Here is a 16,722-nt window from a genome sequence, read left to right as displayed (position 1 = left end):
AGTTTAACAAGATAATTTGACTTGTATTTCTAAAAGTTAATTTCTCACACAACAGCCTCCTTATGATGAAATACAGCTCAATTTATGTCGTATCCTCCTTTTGAATGACATACTCAAACCAACCCTAAAAATTAGCCTGACCAGGCTGGTCTAGAGGGTTAAGTTTCTTTGGTAAGTCAGACACTTTATGCAGCAGGCACAGAGTGCAGAAGTAATTTCAGCTTAACTGAAACCAAAAGGCGAAACGTCTTCAAGGAACGCAAGCAAGTCCAGTTGCCTACAATAAAGCACTTACGATTAACATGACCTGGATGACTGAGAATCTTCACCGACAACGAACCTTGGTTCAGTATGATATAAATATTCATCAGATTTTTGTGTTTTTATGTAAATCTGTATTCTTACCATATTTTTTGATTTTAAGAGAGGTTCAAATGCACAAATATAATGTCCAATACATGTCCATACCTTAGTCTCTACCATCATTGTTTCGCAGTTTCTTTAAACTTAATTCCCAAATTCATTCATATGATACTAGACAGGTTAATCAGGTCCACCTTCCCTCTGAGAAATTGAAACATGGCCAGTAATCCCTTAAATTATCACTACATTTAATTCATGATGTCTAATTATTTCTTGACTTTAATATAAATATATTATAATATAATGATAATGTATGATATAATACTATGTAATAATAATAATAATAATATAAATATATTTCCCCCTCTTTCTTTCTTTCATTCGTCCTTTCCTGTCCTTTGTATTTCTTGGAATTTGTAATTACTTTATTGGTGTATTTTGTACTTACAGCCCAGTGTGCTTCCTCATGTCATTTGTCTTTTGTTGTATTTTTGTTTAGTTTTTTTTGTCTGCTTTTCTCCTTTTTTCTTGTAATTTTCTGTTTTTTTTTCTGTTGAATGGAGGTCTTTTTGTGGCTTCTTGACCACTGTTCTTGACACATTTATTAATTTTTCTTTTTTACTATTCAGATTTTATGCAGTTGTATGTGTGTGCAAATAAAAGAAATAATAATAATTGATAATAATAATAATAAAAACTAACAATAGCTTTCTTCCTTCATCAAACAACCCACAAAATGTATATACTCATGATCTGGCTTGGAAGTTGCAATTAATTTAAGTCAAATATCTTAACAGCTACAGACTGACTTATAGTATATTTGTTCATGTGCAGATGATCTTGATATGTTATGGTAAACAGAAATTCCAAATAAGCCTTGAATACTTACTGTGCGTTGTGCGTGTTTTTTCTCATAAAACAGGCTGTAAATATTTGCATGTACTGTGTATGAACGAAAAGAGCATGGTCACACAGTCAGCAGCAGGGGGCAGTGTAAAATCAGACATGCCAGACAACTGGAGAGCTTTCAAATCTTATTTTATTTCTCTAAAAATGCCTTGTCTCCTAGTCAGTATAAACTTCTACTCAGCAGCAATAACAAACATTTTAACATGTTTTATTTGATCAAACTACATTCAGAAACATTTATCATATTTTACACCTCAGCATATCTATATTCACACTCTAGATTTTTTGTAGCCATAATATTATGAAAACAAGACAAAGCTTTAAGAGATATTTTATTTTAAAAATGGTAAAAAATAAAAAAAAAGTATCTCCCCAAGAACTCCACATCTGAAAACGACACATTCATTTCTTTGTCTCTTTACTTGTTACCTATGGTCTCTCAAGGTTTATAGCCGTTAAATGTTTATCGTTACTTTTTTATAGCAACAATTGTGCTATTTAATAGCTAAACCTTTATGCTTCTTTCCATCGGCTTCTTTAGCTTTACCAGTAAACTTCAGGTATCAAACTTTCCTTTCTATTCCTCATTAACTTCTACAGGCTGTGGGATTGCATAACTATGTACAATTCAACCATAAATCCCAGTAGCCCACAAATGATGGGCTCTGACCCATTCATCCGCCCTACCTACAGTATACACTGCCTGTATCCCTCCTCCACAGCCGCTCTCATTTCTTGAATCCTTTTAGGATTTCAGGTGCGTCTAAATCAGTCAACTTCTCCTCGCACCACTTCGGATTAAATCACGATTAATCAAAACGAAATACACATTCCTTCATCTGTGTTATTTGTTTAATAAAAGTTAAGAAATTACATATGTCTGCAACGATCACACGGATACTAAGGAGGCTCTGGTGTGCCTAATAGAAGCTGTGATATCCAGTGACAAGTGTACATTCAGTGACAGCCCAGGCACTTATTGAATGTGACCCATGCTAAAAAAGATAGCATTTCTTTTTGGCTATAGTGAGCAGAGGTATTTGGCACAACCTCGCTAACACTTGCAAGAGCAGGCCTTGTCTTCACATATAGTTCCAAGGTGAGCATAGGCATTTAAAAACATCTTACAATGTTCAGCTGGTCATGCATCAATTAAACCCCGGGACAAGGAGACAAGGTCATCATGGGTTCCTTCTTGACAATGCTACAAACAGAGAGGGGTAAAAAAAAAAGCATGTGGAGCACATCATGTAGTAAGACAACTACTGAATAACAGAAGTAAATGTTCAAAGATAGATAAGATATAAGCTTGCTTTATAATCCCCCACCTGTCAACATACTACAACACGTTTCTCCAGTGATTTAGTCATATGATCAGAACCACAACGATTCATTTTCAGCATCTCTCAGACATTTCAAGTTTCAAAGAATATTTCAGTACAGGCTCTGTTTAGATGGTATTTCTGCTAAATTAGTAGAAAGAGATCTCCAGAAGCCTTACACAAACCTCCCCCAGGACAGGCGTATGGTGGACTATACAGCATACAGTATGTGCTAGTATACTCTATTGTTATTGTCACTCAGATACATGTGTGAGTAAATGTGTTGGCAGAAAAATAAATGTGATAAGCAGCATTTTGAACAGCAAGTAGATGTTAACGATCTATTTGCAGTATTCAAGTTCTAACATATTTCAAAAACTTGACTGGCTTTTGGATTTCAAACTCTATACTGAGTCACTTCATCACTTTATATTTACAGTTGTATTTAGGGTTTAAATTAAAGGTCCAGTGTGAAGGATTTTGGGGGATATACTGGCAGAAATTGATACAATACTTGGCGTATAATCACCTGTGTTTTATTACCTTAGAATGACCCGTTTGTTTCTAAATACAAAGCTGGTCCTCTTCCAAGGAGTCGGCCATGTTGTTTCTAGTAGCCCAAACCAAACACAAACCAAACACTGGCTGTAGATCGGGCCATTTGTGCTTTTGTGTCACCCGCCATAGCACATGGGAGAAGATTCAGTTCTGCAACCTCACCACTAGATGCCACTAAATCCTACACACTAGACCTTGAATGGCTGCAGGGCTCCTTACGTTAATTTGTCATCTTTTTTTTTTTTTAATTAATCAATGAATTAATTAGAGAGTTGCCCATCATAATTTCTTAAAGCCTAAGCCCCACCCAACACCCAAAGATATTTAATTACCAACAATGTAAGAAGAAACATTTTTGACTTAAACAATGGACCAATTAACAGAGTTGGCTGATTCATTCATTTCATTTCTAAATGGATAGTACAACAAAATGTCCAAATGTGGTGGATGCTGGTGTTCACATTGCCCCTGGCCTCCACACACGGGGCTGGACGCCTCCCTTGGTGGCAACAAAACGTGGTTTGGGTGCCTGAATTGCACTGGACTTAACTGGGGGCAAAGACGCCAGGATACTGAGCTCAGGAGCACTCTGGAACTGCTTGGCTGACTGGAGCCCAGTGGTGTACGATACTGGAGTGTAAGGTGTAGGGACTGAAGGGGGCACAGGATGTGGAATAGGGGTGGCAGAGAATACTGGGAGGCCGGGCAGTCCAGCTGGTTGGGGGGGAGGTGAAGCTGGCACTGGGGCACTGGCTGGTGCTGGGGTTGGAGTGAAAGGTACAGGAGCAGGAGGTGGGGAGATCATGTCGGAATGAGTCAAACGTTCTCCGAGGGTGGTGGCCGAACGGGGTGCAATGACCTTTGGAGACAGAGTGGGAGCTGACATGGGTGTGGGTGTGGAGAATCGCTTGACCTCAAAGACACGGGCTGTTTTAAGGGGGATTTGCTTCGGTGGGGTCAATGAGCTGCCCACCATTGTTGCTGATATGTAGTCACCCTGCTGCTGCCTCTGAGCGTGATAGGAAGGCATGGCTGACAGATTAGTGACACTACCCCCATAGAACATGGCAGGGTTGAGCTGGTAGGGCTGCCTTCTCATGAAATCCAGAGCTTTGATACCCTCTCTTTGGGAGCCTCCTCTACCTCTGCTTTCTGGTTTCTCACCTGTATTCTTCTGAGGCCCAGTAGGGATTGAGGGGGCCAGGAGGGGGTTGTACCCAATGGGTGGAGGAGCTCTGACATTTGGGGAGTATTTCCACTGAGAGAGATGGAAAGGATTGGGGGAGGAGTCAAGGTGTTGGGGTGCACTCTGTGAAGTCACTTCCTGCTGGTAAGGGGTCTCGGGTGGGGTGTCCACTACATACATTCCCATGCGGGTCTGCCTGCGGGCAAACAGCTCAGCCCCCTTACCCCCTGCTTGAAGAATCCGTGGGGTCTCGTGGATGATTCGAGGCTTGGGTGCCACTGGGGGAGGCACCCTCCCCATGCCAGCCCCACCACCCCTCTCTTCCTCTGCATCATCATAGATGCCCTCAGACAGTGGTTGGCCATGTTTGTGTCGGATGGACCTGTCATCTAGGTTCTGCACCATAGACAATAGCTCAGGATTGGGGGAGTTCTTCTTGATCTCTGGAACATTGAACATAGGTTTGGGTTTGCCACTTGTTCGCCGTCGAGCATCAAGCAAGATTCCTGTGCGACCAGAAATAGGGGTTGGAGCTACAGCTTCTGGCTGAGAGACCACAGACACTGTAGCTACAGGTGCCATGGAAAATTGAGGTGGAGGTGGTTGAACAACTGGCACTTGGACTGGAGGTAATGGTGCAACTGGGACAGGTGAGCCAGGAATTTGAGATGCTGGAGGACCTGGGGCTGGATCCATTGGTGCTTGTGGAGCCAGGGGCATGAAAGGCACAGATACTGGGGGCACAGCTACAAATGGAGCCCGATGAGTGGCAGTTATTGGTGGTGATGGCTCCAGTTTCTCTACAGAGGTAGAGACGGCGGGAGGATGAAAGGTAACAGGAGCTTCCGGTGTCGGGGCCAAGGGACCTTGAGGTACAAAGGTCGGTGGGGAGCTCACTGGCGGAGGACCAGGTGGTAGCTGTGCCGATACTGATGTAGCATTCATCGCTAGTTCAGAGGCAGTGGAGAATGGTGGTGGCACAACAGCCGCTGAGGCAGGACGCTGGCTCATCTTCGAGATGGATGGTCGGAACGTTACAGGGGCAGTCGCAGCACGAATGCTGATGAAGCCAGGTGTGAAAGGCCGTGCCGTTCTGTTGAGAACATTACTAGCAGGTAGTTCTGGTAGTGGCGTTTCAGCTGGTGGGGCAGGTCTGGTTAGAACAGTCACAGAGGAAGTGGCTGGTTTTGGTGCTGTAGATGGAGGTGACATCATCACGCTAGCTGTACTAACTGCAGAATGGGATAGGTCCCCATTAGTTATTCCATAGGCCGCAATGGGGCCTGGAGCCTGAGGCGGCTCTTGCTGTGTTACTACAGGGCCAGGTGGTATCATTTGCTGAGGCTGGAGGTTTGGCTGCATCTGTGGTTGTGTCTCTGGATGCAAAATCTGAGTCTGCTCCTGGATTTGAGATGGCGGAGGAGCATGAGGTTGGGCTGCCTCTACCTTCTTGGCATGCTCAGCAGCCCTCTTTCTCTGCTGCTCAAACAGCTGGGCGCCCTTGCCTGCGGTGTCACTCAACCCTGGACTTGGAGCATCCTCTGCCCCATCCCCACGACCTTCAGTGCCCGCAGTTGCCCTCTTCTCCAGCATATCCAAGGTGTCACTATCCCAAGTTGGGTCAGGAACTGAAGAGAAGCCATCCTCATCAAACTCTGATTCGCTTCCAGGGAATACCCCATCCTCCTCTTGTGAGTCCTGACACCTGTCCTCATCCACACTACCAAAACTGGTGAGGGTGTACTTCTTGGAGCGCTGCCGCCTCTTCTTGAACATTAGCACCCCCTTGGAGTGAGGGTTGGGAGCATCAGTTAGTAGGGACGCAATTGTTCGACACTTGCTTTTGGCTTCCTTTACTTGCTTGTCTTGCTGAGTATCCCCTCTGTTCAGCTCTGCAGGGTATGAAAGCCATAGCTATTAGGAACAGTTGCACAGTAGCATATCACAAATACTGCATTAAGGTCAGCGAAGTCTAAATTAATAGGTTTAACCTTTAAACCAAGAACTGACTCTGACATGAGCATCTAAACCTGTCCTGACCGCCATGCCTTCAACAGGCTTCCATCTCTTAATATGCCACAGGAGCACTTCCGGGAAAATTCCAGGCAAGCCTTCAGTTTCTCACATTAGCTGGGGTGAAGGATAAATTTGCACATTATTAGTCTTATGTACTCTGACATCTAACTTAACTAGAAATATCTGCAAGCTAGTGGAAAGTTGTGCATTGTAGGTGACTGGAAGGAGAACTTCAAAGGGCAGTCACAACATATGCTTTAACTTGTTATGGTATTAAGCAGATTATCATAGGCAACCTAATTCCGTTCCCTAATATGCACTGCCACGTGAAGGGAGTTCTTAATTTGTCTAGGACAAGGTTCCTAAGTAGGACATTGGAATTTTAAACCTGTACTCGGTGATGGCAAGGGGGATTTACAAGAGTGAATTTATTTGAGTTCTTAAAACAGCCCATTGACTTCAAATAGCCCAGCTCTGTCCTCTTCCTGGGCTTATTATGGATGATGAACAGGATGACAAGTTGTAGGAAGGAATTCTTGCAAGTGTCAGTGCTCTGTGTATTTTTGCAATTTTTGACCTTTCTTCAAAGTTTGTAAATACCAAAAATCGTAAGACTTGACTTGATTTTTTAGCCTTCAATAACTAGAAAAGACACATTATGATAAACGGTAAACACTGTGAAACACCAGCTTTCTTTTGTGACATTTTAGATACACAAACAATCTTCAACTGCCAGTCAAGGTGACTGTTCCATGAGCCCTTTTATATTTGTGACACATTACCTTATCATCCATGTGTTGGAAGAATATTGAGTGGTACAAAACACATTACACTTGCTGTCTTTCTTGAAGTTGATAAAATATCAAAAGAACGGCATGAGAATTGGTTAGAGAGAGAAGATATGTAGAAAGGGGAAGGGAAAATGAGAGTATTCCTGCTTTGCTACTTGATACCTTAAAACAGCTGTAGATGCTTTTCAGTGCTCCCATGTTGATCACTGGGGTTTTTACACACATAACTGCAGGTAAATATAGTAAACTGTGTTGGCCATGCTCTGTTTAACAGCTTTAGCTTAGGCCACCCACTCACACCAGACTGCTAACTTTAAAGGTATAGTATGCAGGAATTGTCAGCTACTGTTTCCAAACAAAAGTAAAAGTGAAAGCCAACCTCAGCTGTGTCTGCTTGGAATTGGACAACAGTAGCTCAGTCCATAGGGACTTGGCTTGGGAATAGGAGAGTTACCAGTTCAAGTGCAGACCAAGTGTGGAGTGTCGACTTGTAGCTGGAGAGGTGCCAGTTCGTCTCCTGGGCACTGCTGTTGTGCCCTGAGCAAGGCACCAAACCCCCAACTGCTGTGGGCTTCTGTCCGTGGGCAGCTAGCTCGCTCTGACATCTCTCTATTTAATGCATGTAGGTTCTATTCGTGCATGTGTATTTCAGGCCTGTGTGCACAATATACCTTTACTGGTAGTTGTTGGTTGGTTGAGGTGGTTGACTGTCAGATTGAATGACTAGCACTTAATGATTGTCTTTACTAAGATTCAGTTTAAAGATTAAGCACTGAAACACTATTCCTATTACTTTAATAAATATTTATCAGTTTAATTTTCAGGTATCAGTGGGCAAGAAAATGTATTGAACTGCATTAAAACATGGCTTTGTCTATTTGTAGGATTAATATTGAAAATACATATTTTTAAATAGGGACGGGTTTGTTGCAAAACTAAGTTTACTTTTTGCAGACACATATTCTGTCTTAACTTTCTAAAAGGCTATTTTAAACCAGTAGTTGACTCTTTTATAGGTTTGGTTTAGAGACAAAATGTGAACAAAGAAGGGAGCGTGGGTGGCGTTATCAGTTTGGTGTTCAAGGTGTGGACACTTGAACTTACTGTTGAACCCTCTGCAAATATCTAGGTTTTCTCTGAGTGCTTCAGGGGCATATTTGTCTTGAGCTTCAACAAAGGCATGTACTGTACATATAATCTCAAGTCAATATCACGTTGGCATATGAAGCCATATAAGAACTTTTCTTCCTGTGTATGGGAACAGCTGATCTTCACTTCAATGGTGTATTTCTGTGCTGCAAAGCAGATGGCACATAGACATAATACATAGAAAAGAACATTAAACAGAATCAAGAGGAGCATCCCTGATAAAAAAAGATCTGAAATGAAAGAATCTGTATTTGCTACAAGACTTCACCTAATGACATATATATTTATCTGTTTGTGGAAAAAGTTTTGTGATTCTTAAACCAACCAGTGACCTTTATCAGGAATGTTTACATAAGTTTGGGGAAGCCACATGACGCACATAATTCTTTCTTCTTCCTCAGCTGTACTTACTGGCTTGTTTGGCCTTTTCCATGTAGGTTGTTGTAAGCTCCTCATCAACGGGTTTATTCACAGGACCCACCATGGGCACAAGCTGGCTGCGGGAGCTCAGCATCAGGGCCTCCTTTGCCCTCTCAGGGGACACCAGTGGCACATTAGCTGGCTCTAGAAAGCCGCTATCCTCCTCTTGCCCTGCGTCCCGTGGCCCCTGGTCATCTGCTGAGGAGATGATGGAGGAGGTCTCAGTGGATGTCTGGGAGGACCACATTCCTGGACCAGGAGGCTGGTAAATCACCTCCCTCCGTGCCACCCCCGGCAGCCCCCCTTCTCCATCTCCATCTCCCCCACGTCCATCTATCAAACTGGGGAAAACCTGTGCATCTGGAGCACTGTCATAGCCACTCATCTCTGACGTCTCGCCGCCCTCAGGAGACGCTCGTCCTGTTGGTTTCCCCGGGTTGGAGTTGCTGGGGCTGCGGCGTTTCTGCCGGCGCTGTCTCTCATAGCCCGCCACATCTGCATCACTGTCAGTCTCACCGTAGTACGCCTCACTACCAGGTGGAGATGTCAAGCCACTGGTTATGGAAGAGCGGCTACGGTGGACTTCACGGACGGGTGCATGGTGGGGGCTGTTGGGTGAAATGGCACGCAGAGCAGCACGGTACTCTTTGTCTATACGGGGGGATGGGGCACGGGTCACAAGCACCACGGACTGAAAACCAGCAGGCACCCTGCAAACAAGTGAAGGCTTTAAATATTGATGGGGCCAAATGAGGGCTGTTGGATGTGACATTAGAATGTAACTTCCTAAATCTGGATTCTTACAGTGAGTAGGATGTTATGTAATATGCAGTAGTATATGTGTTTGATACAATACATTTTCATAGACTTGACTCTTTGATTTGAGCATAATATAATTTTTTTCTTACCCAATTACGATGGGTTGATGATGGTTTATCATTAGTAAGAGAATAATTCTTTTGTTCCTCTGACCTTTTTACCCGGATATGTAATATCCCAGGGGAGCTGTCGATTAGGTCCATGGCTTGGGCATGAGATAGCGTTCCACATGGCTGATCGTTGATGGACACCAGTTCATCAGCCTCTCGAAGCCCAGCCCTGCATGCCTTGCTGCGTTTACGCACCTGCACAAGCAAAGAGGGATAAAATTGATGACAAAGGTTACGAAAATGTCGGTGGGTTATATCACACAATATTTACAATAAAAAGCCAATCTTTTTTTTTTTTTTGATTTTTGGAACAAATCCATGACAACTCGAGTGTCCTTCAAGAGACACCCAGGTCTCTTTTATGTCTCAAGGGCACATCTCGAGTCAAGCCTCAAGTTTTTCACATCTGAATTCTGGCGATTAAACAGAAGGGCATATATACATTGTGTTGGGAGAATTTATTTTGTTATGTTGGGAATTTATTTTGTTATGTTGCACTCTATTGTTCCAGGATTTTATCATGTCAAATATCACTTGAAGCTAAAGGTCAAGCCCTAGGTCTTCAGATTTGGTTTGAAGAGCTGAGTACAGTTGAAACTTAAAAGAGGATATTAAGACCACTGGTCCAAACACTACGCTTGTTCTGTCTTTGGTTCATTGCTATTTCATTATTTACCTTAGAATTGTATGTTTGGCTTTTGTAACACAGGGATAGAAAATAAAAGTCTGACAGAGCTCTGCCCTCTGTCTTGTCTTGGTTTGTGATAGTGACTGACAGAGAGCAGCTTTTGTCCTGACAGCTCGATCTTGCTGTGGACATATGCCACATATTGCAGCTCAAGTGGGGCACTCATACACACTTTAACAGGGAAATGCCAGCCAGCAGCCATCTTCATTTGGTGCTTTGCTATTTGTGCACGAGGTCTGTCAGGACCATGGCGTTATGCCCACCCTAAACTGCCTCAGGTCTTTGCAAGCCACGTCAACATGTCCCGTAATAAATTCAAAGCAGATGTTTGAAGATTTTCAAAGACAATGACTGCAGTGTCGATTGCACTCTGTGGGGGCACTGTCGTGTATCAGATGAATATTGTATGCTAGATTTCAGAGATAAGGAAACGGTGCTTTGGTTGACCTAATAAGTTTTCTTTACAGCTATTCTGGTAACTTGCCTGTAATGAAATCTCACATCCGTATTTAGCTAAGCCTTTCAAAGTGGCCTGTGCCTGCTTGTGGCACAGGATGTCAGTTATTCATTCAGTCAGTCACCTTGTGGTCTCATGTCATAACAGTTATAATACCCTTACTTGCTCGCACACACACAGACACAGACACACGCACACACACACCACATGGACTGATACAAAAATACACATGAACTCGTATAAATAAACACACAAACACGCGCATGCAGGCCCACAGGCACAAACCCAGCACTGACACACCAGCTCTTTCAGTGAAGCCCCAGACGGCTCCACCTGTTAGGGACGGTATAGCATTAGACTTGACAAGATTACTCCTTCCTGGTCTCAGGGGTGAAGGAGCACTCTGTTTTGGATAGTCAAACAGAGGCAGCTGTTGTCCACCGCCATAAAGGTGATTTGGTGTCCTGTGGCTCTGTGAACATTCTGCACAAGTCAACTACATGTAGGATTAACATTTTAAAGAGCAAACATTACGAAAGGTGCTAAATACTGTCGATAAGAAGTGGTTGTTTTATGAATGTTGGGATTGTTGGGAATGTAGAGGTGCATGACCCAAAGCCCAAAAATTAGCCTCTTAGCCAGTAAAGGTGCCGCTTTGGCTGGCACAAGGGAGTTTTCGTGAGACAGGTTTTGCTATCAAGAATTTGTGAGGTATGTAGGCAGAAGCACCCCCATACTGTAAATTTGTCATAGGGGTGGCCAGATGGGGATGTTGGGGTGGCACACAAAAACTAAAAGCCTTAACTGAATTTCAGGAATTCTATTATGCGGTTGTAGTATATAGGCTAGTTGAAGACTTTGTCAGTATGGAGAGTTAAAGGATTGCATTCTGATCAACTTTGGTTTCTTATTTTACAGTTAAGACTAGACTGATACCAGTACAGCTGACATTTTGACTTCCACAACAATCCTGTTTTAATGTGTCATCTATTTATACATGTTAGGTGATTCATTGTTCTTTGGTTGGTCTGGCTTTCCTTCTTCATACATGAATGAATAAATAACCTTAACTTGGGTACATTGATTGTAAAGAACAAAATATTTACTGGGAACAAGTCTTAAGTTTTGGGGAGACTCATGGGTACCCATAGAACCCATTTTCATCAAGATAACTTGAAATGAAAGTTTAATGGACCCCTTTGAAAATGGCCACGCCAGTTGTTCCCTTCCTAAAATTTAGCCTAAATTTGTCCCATTATGTAGCCCCCTTTGTGACAAGGTACCAATGGATGCCTTAGGTTGTTGCGTTTCACAAAATATCATTACCTTTGTGCTAGCTTAAAAAAATTAGCATGCCACAGCTTATTAAAGGCAGAAATGTTGGCCTCCAATTGTTTTTGCCAGTCGGGGAAAAGAGGAAGGGGCCAGTAATTGTCTCAGGGTGGTGCTAGATAGGTACGTAATCGTCTTAGATATTTATTAGGTACATAGATAAGAAAGATTTAAAAGAAAAATACTAAGAATGACGAACCAGACATCATAAAACAAAAAGCTAGTTCTCTCCTGATCATGTATTCAGAGCTCATGTGGTGCCTGAGCAGGAACAATATGGAGGACATATGTTATGTAGTATGGAATCAGTGCTTGGAACAATTGTCTCTCTGCTCAGCTTAAAGCTAGACTGGCTAAGACTGCTATGCATCTGCTCAAAGACTGTAGGTCAAGTGCTTGAGTCAAGTTTCCAAACTGTGTATACTAACAGAATATTGTCTCTGGTAATATCACGTCTGACCTGTCTCACACATTATTTGAGGAATACCAGCTTTTGCCATCACACAGAATATTTAGAGTCCCACATGCTAGATTGCACAGGTTGAGGAACTCATTTGTTCCTCAGTCTGTCCATCTATTAATTCAGGGTATGGCTTCTAAGTAGCTTCAGCATACCTGCGTCAAACACTGACTGTGATAGGTGCTGAGTAATATGTTGCACTGCATCCACCTTTCGTAATGTCTGTGGTGATTTTTTTTTTTTAAAAGATATTTTTTGGGGGCTTTTAAGCCTTTAATGGATAGGACAGACAAGTGTGAAAGGGGGGGAGAGAGAGGGAGTGACATGCAGCAAAGGGCCACAGGCTGGAGTCGATCCCGGGCCGCTGCGGCAACAGCCTTGTACATGGGGCGCCTGCTCTACCACTAAGCCACCAGTGCCCCATGTCTGTAGTGATTTTGCAGCAGTTTTTGTATTATTTTGTTGTTTGGTTAAATTTGTATTTATGTCCTGGGACACAAGACAAATTTCAGAATTTTTTCGACAATCAAATCGAGACAAATCAATAGAGGTCTAGCAATCAGCATTTCCTTTCTTCTTAACCTACTTAAAGAGGTTATACGTTCTGCTCCAAGCAGCAAGATACTGACGGTACATGTATAAAAATAGTGTATGAGGTTAATTTTTGAGCACTGAGCTGAAACGCACACCTTGGCTGACCTCGTGACCTGCTGCTTCTCAACCAAAAATAGCCTCCTGGAAAAGTAGTTCTGCTCAGTCAACAGTTATTGAACATATGTGTGGATATGTGTCATGTGTGTACATGTACGCATGAGTGTGCAGGTGTGTTCAAACCTGAACTACCCAGAAATAAGATCTCTATATATAAAGGTGTCATGGAGGAGAGAGTTGGCCCAAGTCTCTTTAAACAGGAAGGACAAGGTTGAGACAGTGACGACTGTGGATCGATGATCTTTACTCATGTCACAGACGGTGATGACATGAAACTGAATCGATACAATTGGCAGACGATCAATATGAAGTTAGAAAATGTAGCTAAAGTGTTACCTGAGTTTTTACTCTAATTATTTCCCAACCATTTTCAGTCTTACCTCCTCCCAGAGGGACTAATTTTTCAGCTAAAGCCGAATTAATCCCTTTATCCAGTTTATATTCCTCTTTGGCTTACATGTCAATCTCTGCTTTCTCAAATGGAGATCAAGATTCAAATCTGGACTGCTTCACCGGTGCCAAAATGTGGTCACCAAATTCTTGTCCTTGAAGAATTTGCTTTAGCGGAGTAAAATGAGCTGAGAGTCGTAAGGTTAAATATTTCCTTTACCCAGTTAACATTTTATTTCAGTGAACTTCGTTATACAAGAACATCTATAAAAGTCGCCTGTATTTCTCACAAAGCCATTAATTTCAGTATTTTATATCACAGACACCAATCTAGCCTGAGCCACACTGATTTCAAGAACTGACCTAGATCCAGACTTTAATGACATCCATTGCTCACCTGTATGGTTTCTACTGTTACAACAGTGTTTCCAGATAAATCTCAGGTAACCTGACAGCTTATAGATGACCAAGCATGTCTGATGTGATTTGAGTTTCTTACTGAAATGATGACGTAGTGGAAACGTGCTTTTTGACCAGGGCAATCAGCACATGGTGATGAGTGAATAGTGTGTAGCATCCATAAGCTCCCCACATGACAAGTTAAATCAAACAATTACCTTTAAGAACCAAAAATGTTAACACTTAGCTGCTTAAAGCGCTACTGAGGACCAGCGCCAGTAGGTAGCTCAAAGTTTTTTGTCGCAATGTAGACAAGATTTTCTGGTCATTATCACACATAACTTTGAGCATCATGCAGTTAAATTAGAGAAGCAGCATTCTAGTGGAAGATATGCGACAAGGCTGCCCTACATTTGAAGCTGAACTTGAAGTGTGAAGTTCACACAATCAATCATTGGTGTGCCTCTGTATGAAGACCGTTCTCAAACGAGATGATGACTCATATTCAGGCCCCAAACCAACCTGCATCACAGCCAATTTTCCATTTTCTACTGTGTTCACAGCTTCTTAAATCTCCATCTGATATATCCCATCTGATGTTTCACCTCTCTTTACTGCAGCTGTTGAATCTAACATAGTTTTCTTTTTTCCAATCAGCAAACCAAGAAATGATTGCTTCTGTCCAACCTGCTGAGTGAGCCGCCTTACCTTAGCCACCTGGAGTGGTTTCTGATGTTCCACGCCTCCCTGGAGACGAAAGCCCCACGGCGCTCCACCGGACAATGTAATTATCACTTCCTCTGCAACCATTGTTCTGCTCTCTTTGTCTTTTTAAGCTTTTCTTCTTTTTATTGGTGATTTGCTCCTCTTTGGTTCCTATGTTTTCATCTGGGGGGCCCTCAGTGCGTTGGCCACATGGTCAGCGGTCAGGGCCCCCTCAGAGAGCTCTGACGTTCTCTTTGCCTGCCACACTGTCCAGACGCTGACTTCTCTCTGAGTCCAGCTCCAAGGCAGACGCTCACACCTGAACACACACACATGCACACACACACTCCTGTGCGCCCACCCATAGCCAGAGTGGGCCAACCATCACAGCCAAGCGGGAGAGAGGGGGAGAAGGAGAGAGAAATATGATGGGAGGGAGGAGGGGGGTCTGTGTCTGCTTACACTGAGGAATGCCTGCCCCAAATGAGCGAGGGGAGGGTCCAACGCAACACTTGTCCTGTCACTCAGACCTGTGCCACTGGGTCGCTGATAGCCCCTCCAAAAATAGGACACCACCACCACCTCTGCTGCTTTGACTGCTTCTCTGTAGACCGAGGGAAAGTTAACATCGAGAACATCCAAATGGCACTGTTTCATATCTGGCTTTACAGCATTGAGGTCATTGGTAACCTTTAGTCAGGTCACACCCAGACACTCAAATCTCAGACTCTCGACCTGCCATGGTGGGACAGTCCGCTCATGATTAGGTACTTCCAAATATCTTTTGATTTACACCAAGGGCTGCCGATGAAAATAAATGATGTATGAGTGGATTGACTCATGGTTAGTCTTTAAAGGGATAGTTTAGATTTTTGAAGTGGTTGTCTGAGGTCCTTATCCATAGTCAGTATATTACCTCCAGTACATGATGGTCGACACACCCCCAGTTTGGAGAAGGAGACTACCACTATGGAGGCTAGGGAATGCATTCTTGTGGACAGGGGTAGCAGCAAAACATATTTCAGCCACCTAAAAAATTAATCTCAGTTTAGGTGGATGCTATGTTGTGAATACTCCCACTGCTTAACCTTGCTGTCAGACAGCCCTTTCCTTTTGCACTACATTTTCTCAACCATAGAACATCCGTATTTACACATAAACACAACTATCACGCAAGGTATTACGCCACAGATCAGCGGTGTGGATCAGACTTTCAACGGTTTATGGAGGAGACAATAAATACATGAAAAATACTGAGTGATTCAACAAAATGCCTTTCACTGTGAAGACAAGAGGATACCTTCATGAACCAGAGTACTCAAAGGAAGAACTTTTACAGACAACCTGGTCTCACTCCGAAGTCGTCAAAATGTGGTGTTTGGGCAGTGACTTGCGGCGACACAGACAAAAAAAGATGTCCGTCAACATCGACATGATACACGCCAGGTCGCCGTTACAGTGTCATGGAGCTCAGCGGCATCAGGGGGAAATGCAGTGGGACAAAAATAAAAGTTAAGGTGGCGAAAGTCTGAGTAGGGCAGGTGAGAGTAGTGGTGGATGAGTCCAACAAACACCGACTTTCACCTGGGAAAGTGGTGTCTAGAGTCATACCCTGTCTTTTTTCCTAAACCTAACCATGTGTTTTTGTTGCCTAAACCCAACCATGTGTGTTTTTTGTTGGAGTGCAGTGTTGTACTGACATAGTATATGGTGCCAAAGGGGTGTCAGATGTAAAGGTAAAGCAGTGGAAATACTCTTGCATGCACTTAAACATAATCTTTTTTTTTGAGTAGGCCTTTTTTTAAGTGGTTAAAATACTTTTTGCTGCTTCACCCATCTACAGGAGCTCATTGTTTAGCTTCTGTAGTTGCACCCCTGCCTGCTTCTCCAAATTGGGAGCATGCTGACTGTCATCTTCTGTAAGTAATACAATGACC

The 16,722-nt window shown here is 43.1% G+C and overlaps 1 protein-coding gene across 1 annotated transcript; it reads right to left on the bottom strand.

The window, feature by feature from the left end:
- Positions 1-1,384: 1,384 nt before the first annotated feature.
- On the bottom strand, positions 1,385-15,154 carry synpo2la (synaptopodin 2-like a). The gene is made up of 4 exons (XM_049600415.1): positions 14,789-15,154; positions 9,687-9,838; positions 8,706-9,424; positions 1,385-6,230 (listed from the first exon to the last, which is right to left on the bottom strand). The coding sequence occupies exons 1-4, from the start codon at positions 14,888-14,890 to the stop codon at positions 3,610-3,612; spliced, it is 3,594 nt and encodes a 1,197-aa protein (XP_049456372.1). The 5' UTR covers positions 14,891-15,154; the 3' UTR covers positions 1,385-3,609.
- Between the last annotated feature and the right edge of the window lie 1,568 nt (positions 15,155-16,722).

Source organism: Epinephelus fuscoguttatus, linkage group LG16 (genome assembly GCF_011397635.1).
Source record: "Epinephelus fuscoguttatus linkage group LG16, E.fuscoguttatus.final_Chr_v1".
Taxonomy (NCBI): domain Eukaryota; kingdom Metazoa; phylum Chordata; class Actinopteri; order Perciformes; family Serranidae; genus Epinephelus; species Epinephelus fuscoguttatus.
This window is presented reverse-complemented; position numbering and strand designations above follow the sequence as displayed.

What these genes read in the sequence shown, in the direction of transcription:
- synpo2la (XM_049600415.1), bottom strand. Translation starts at nt 14,890, where the DNA reads ATGGTTGCAGAGGAAGTGATAATTACATTGTCCGGTGGAGCGCCGTGG. An exon ending in AACCACTCCAGGTGGCTAAG is followed by an intron (nt 9,839 to 14,788) that starts GTAAGGCGGCTC and finishes TTGCTTGTGCAG; the next exon opens with GTGCGTAAACGCAGCAAGGC. An exon ending in GGAAAAGGCCAAACAAGCCA is followed by an intron (nt 6,231 to 8,705) that starts GTAAGTACAGCT and finishes CATACCCTGCAG; the next exon opens with AGCTGAACAGAGGGGATACT.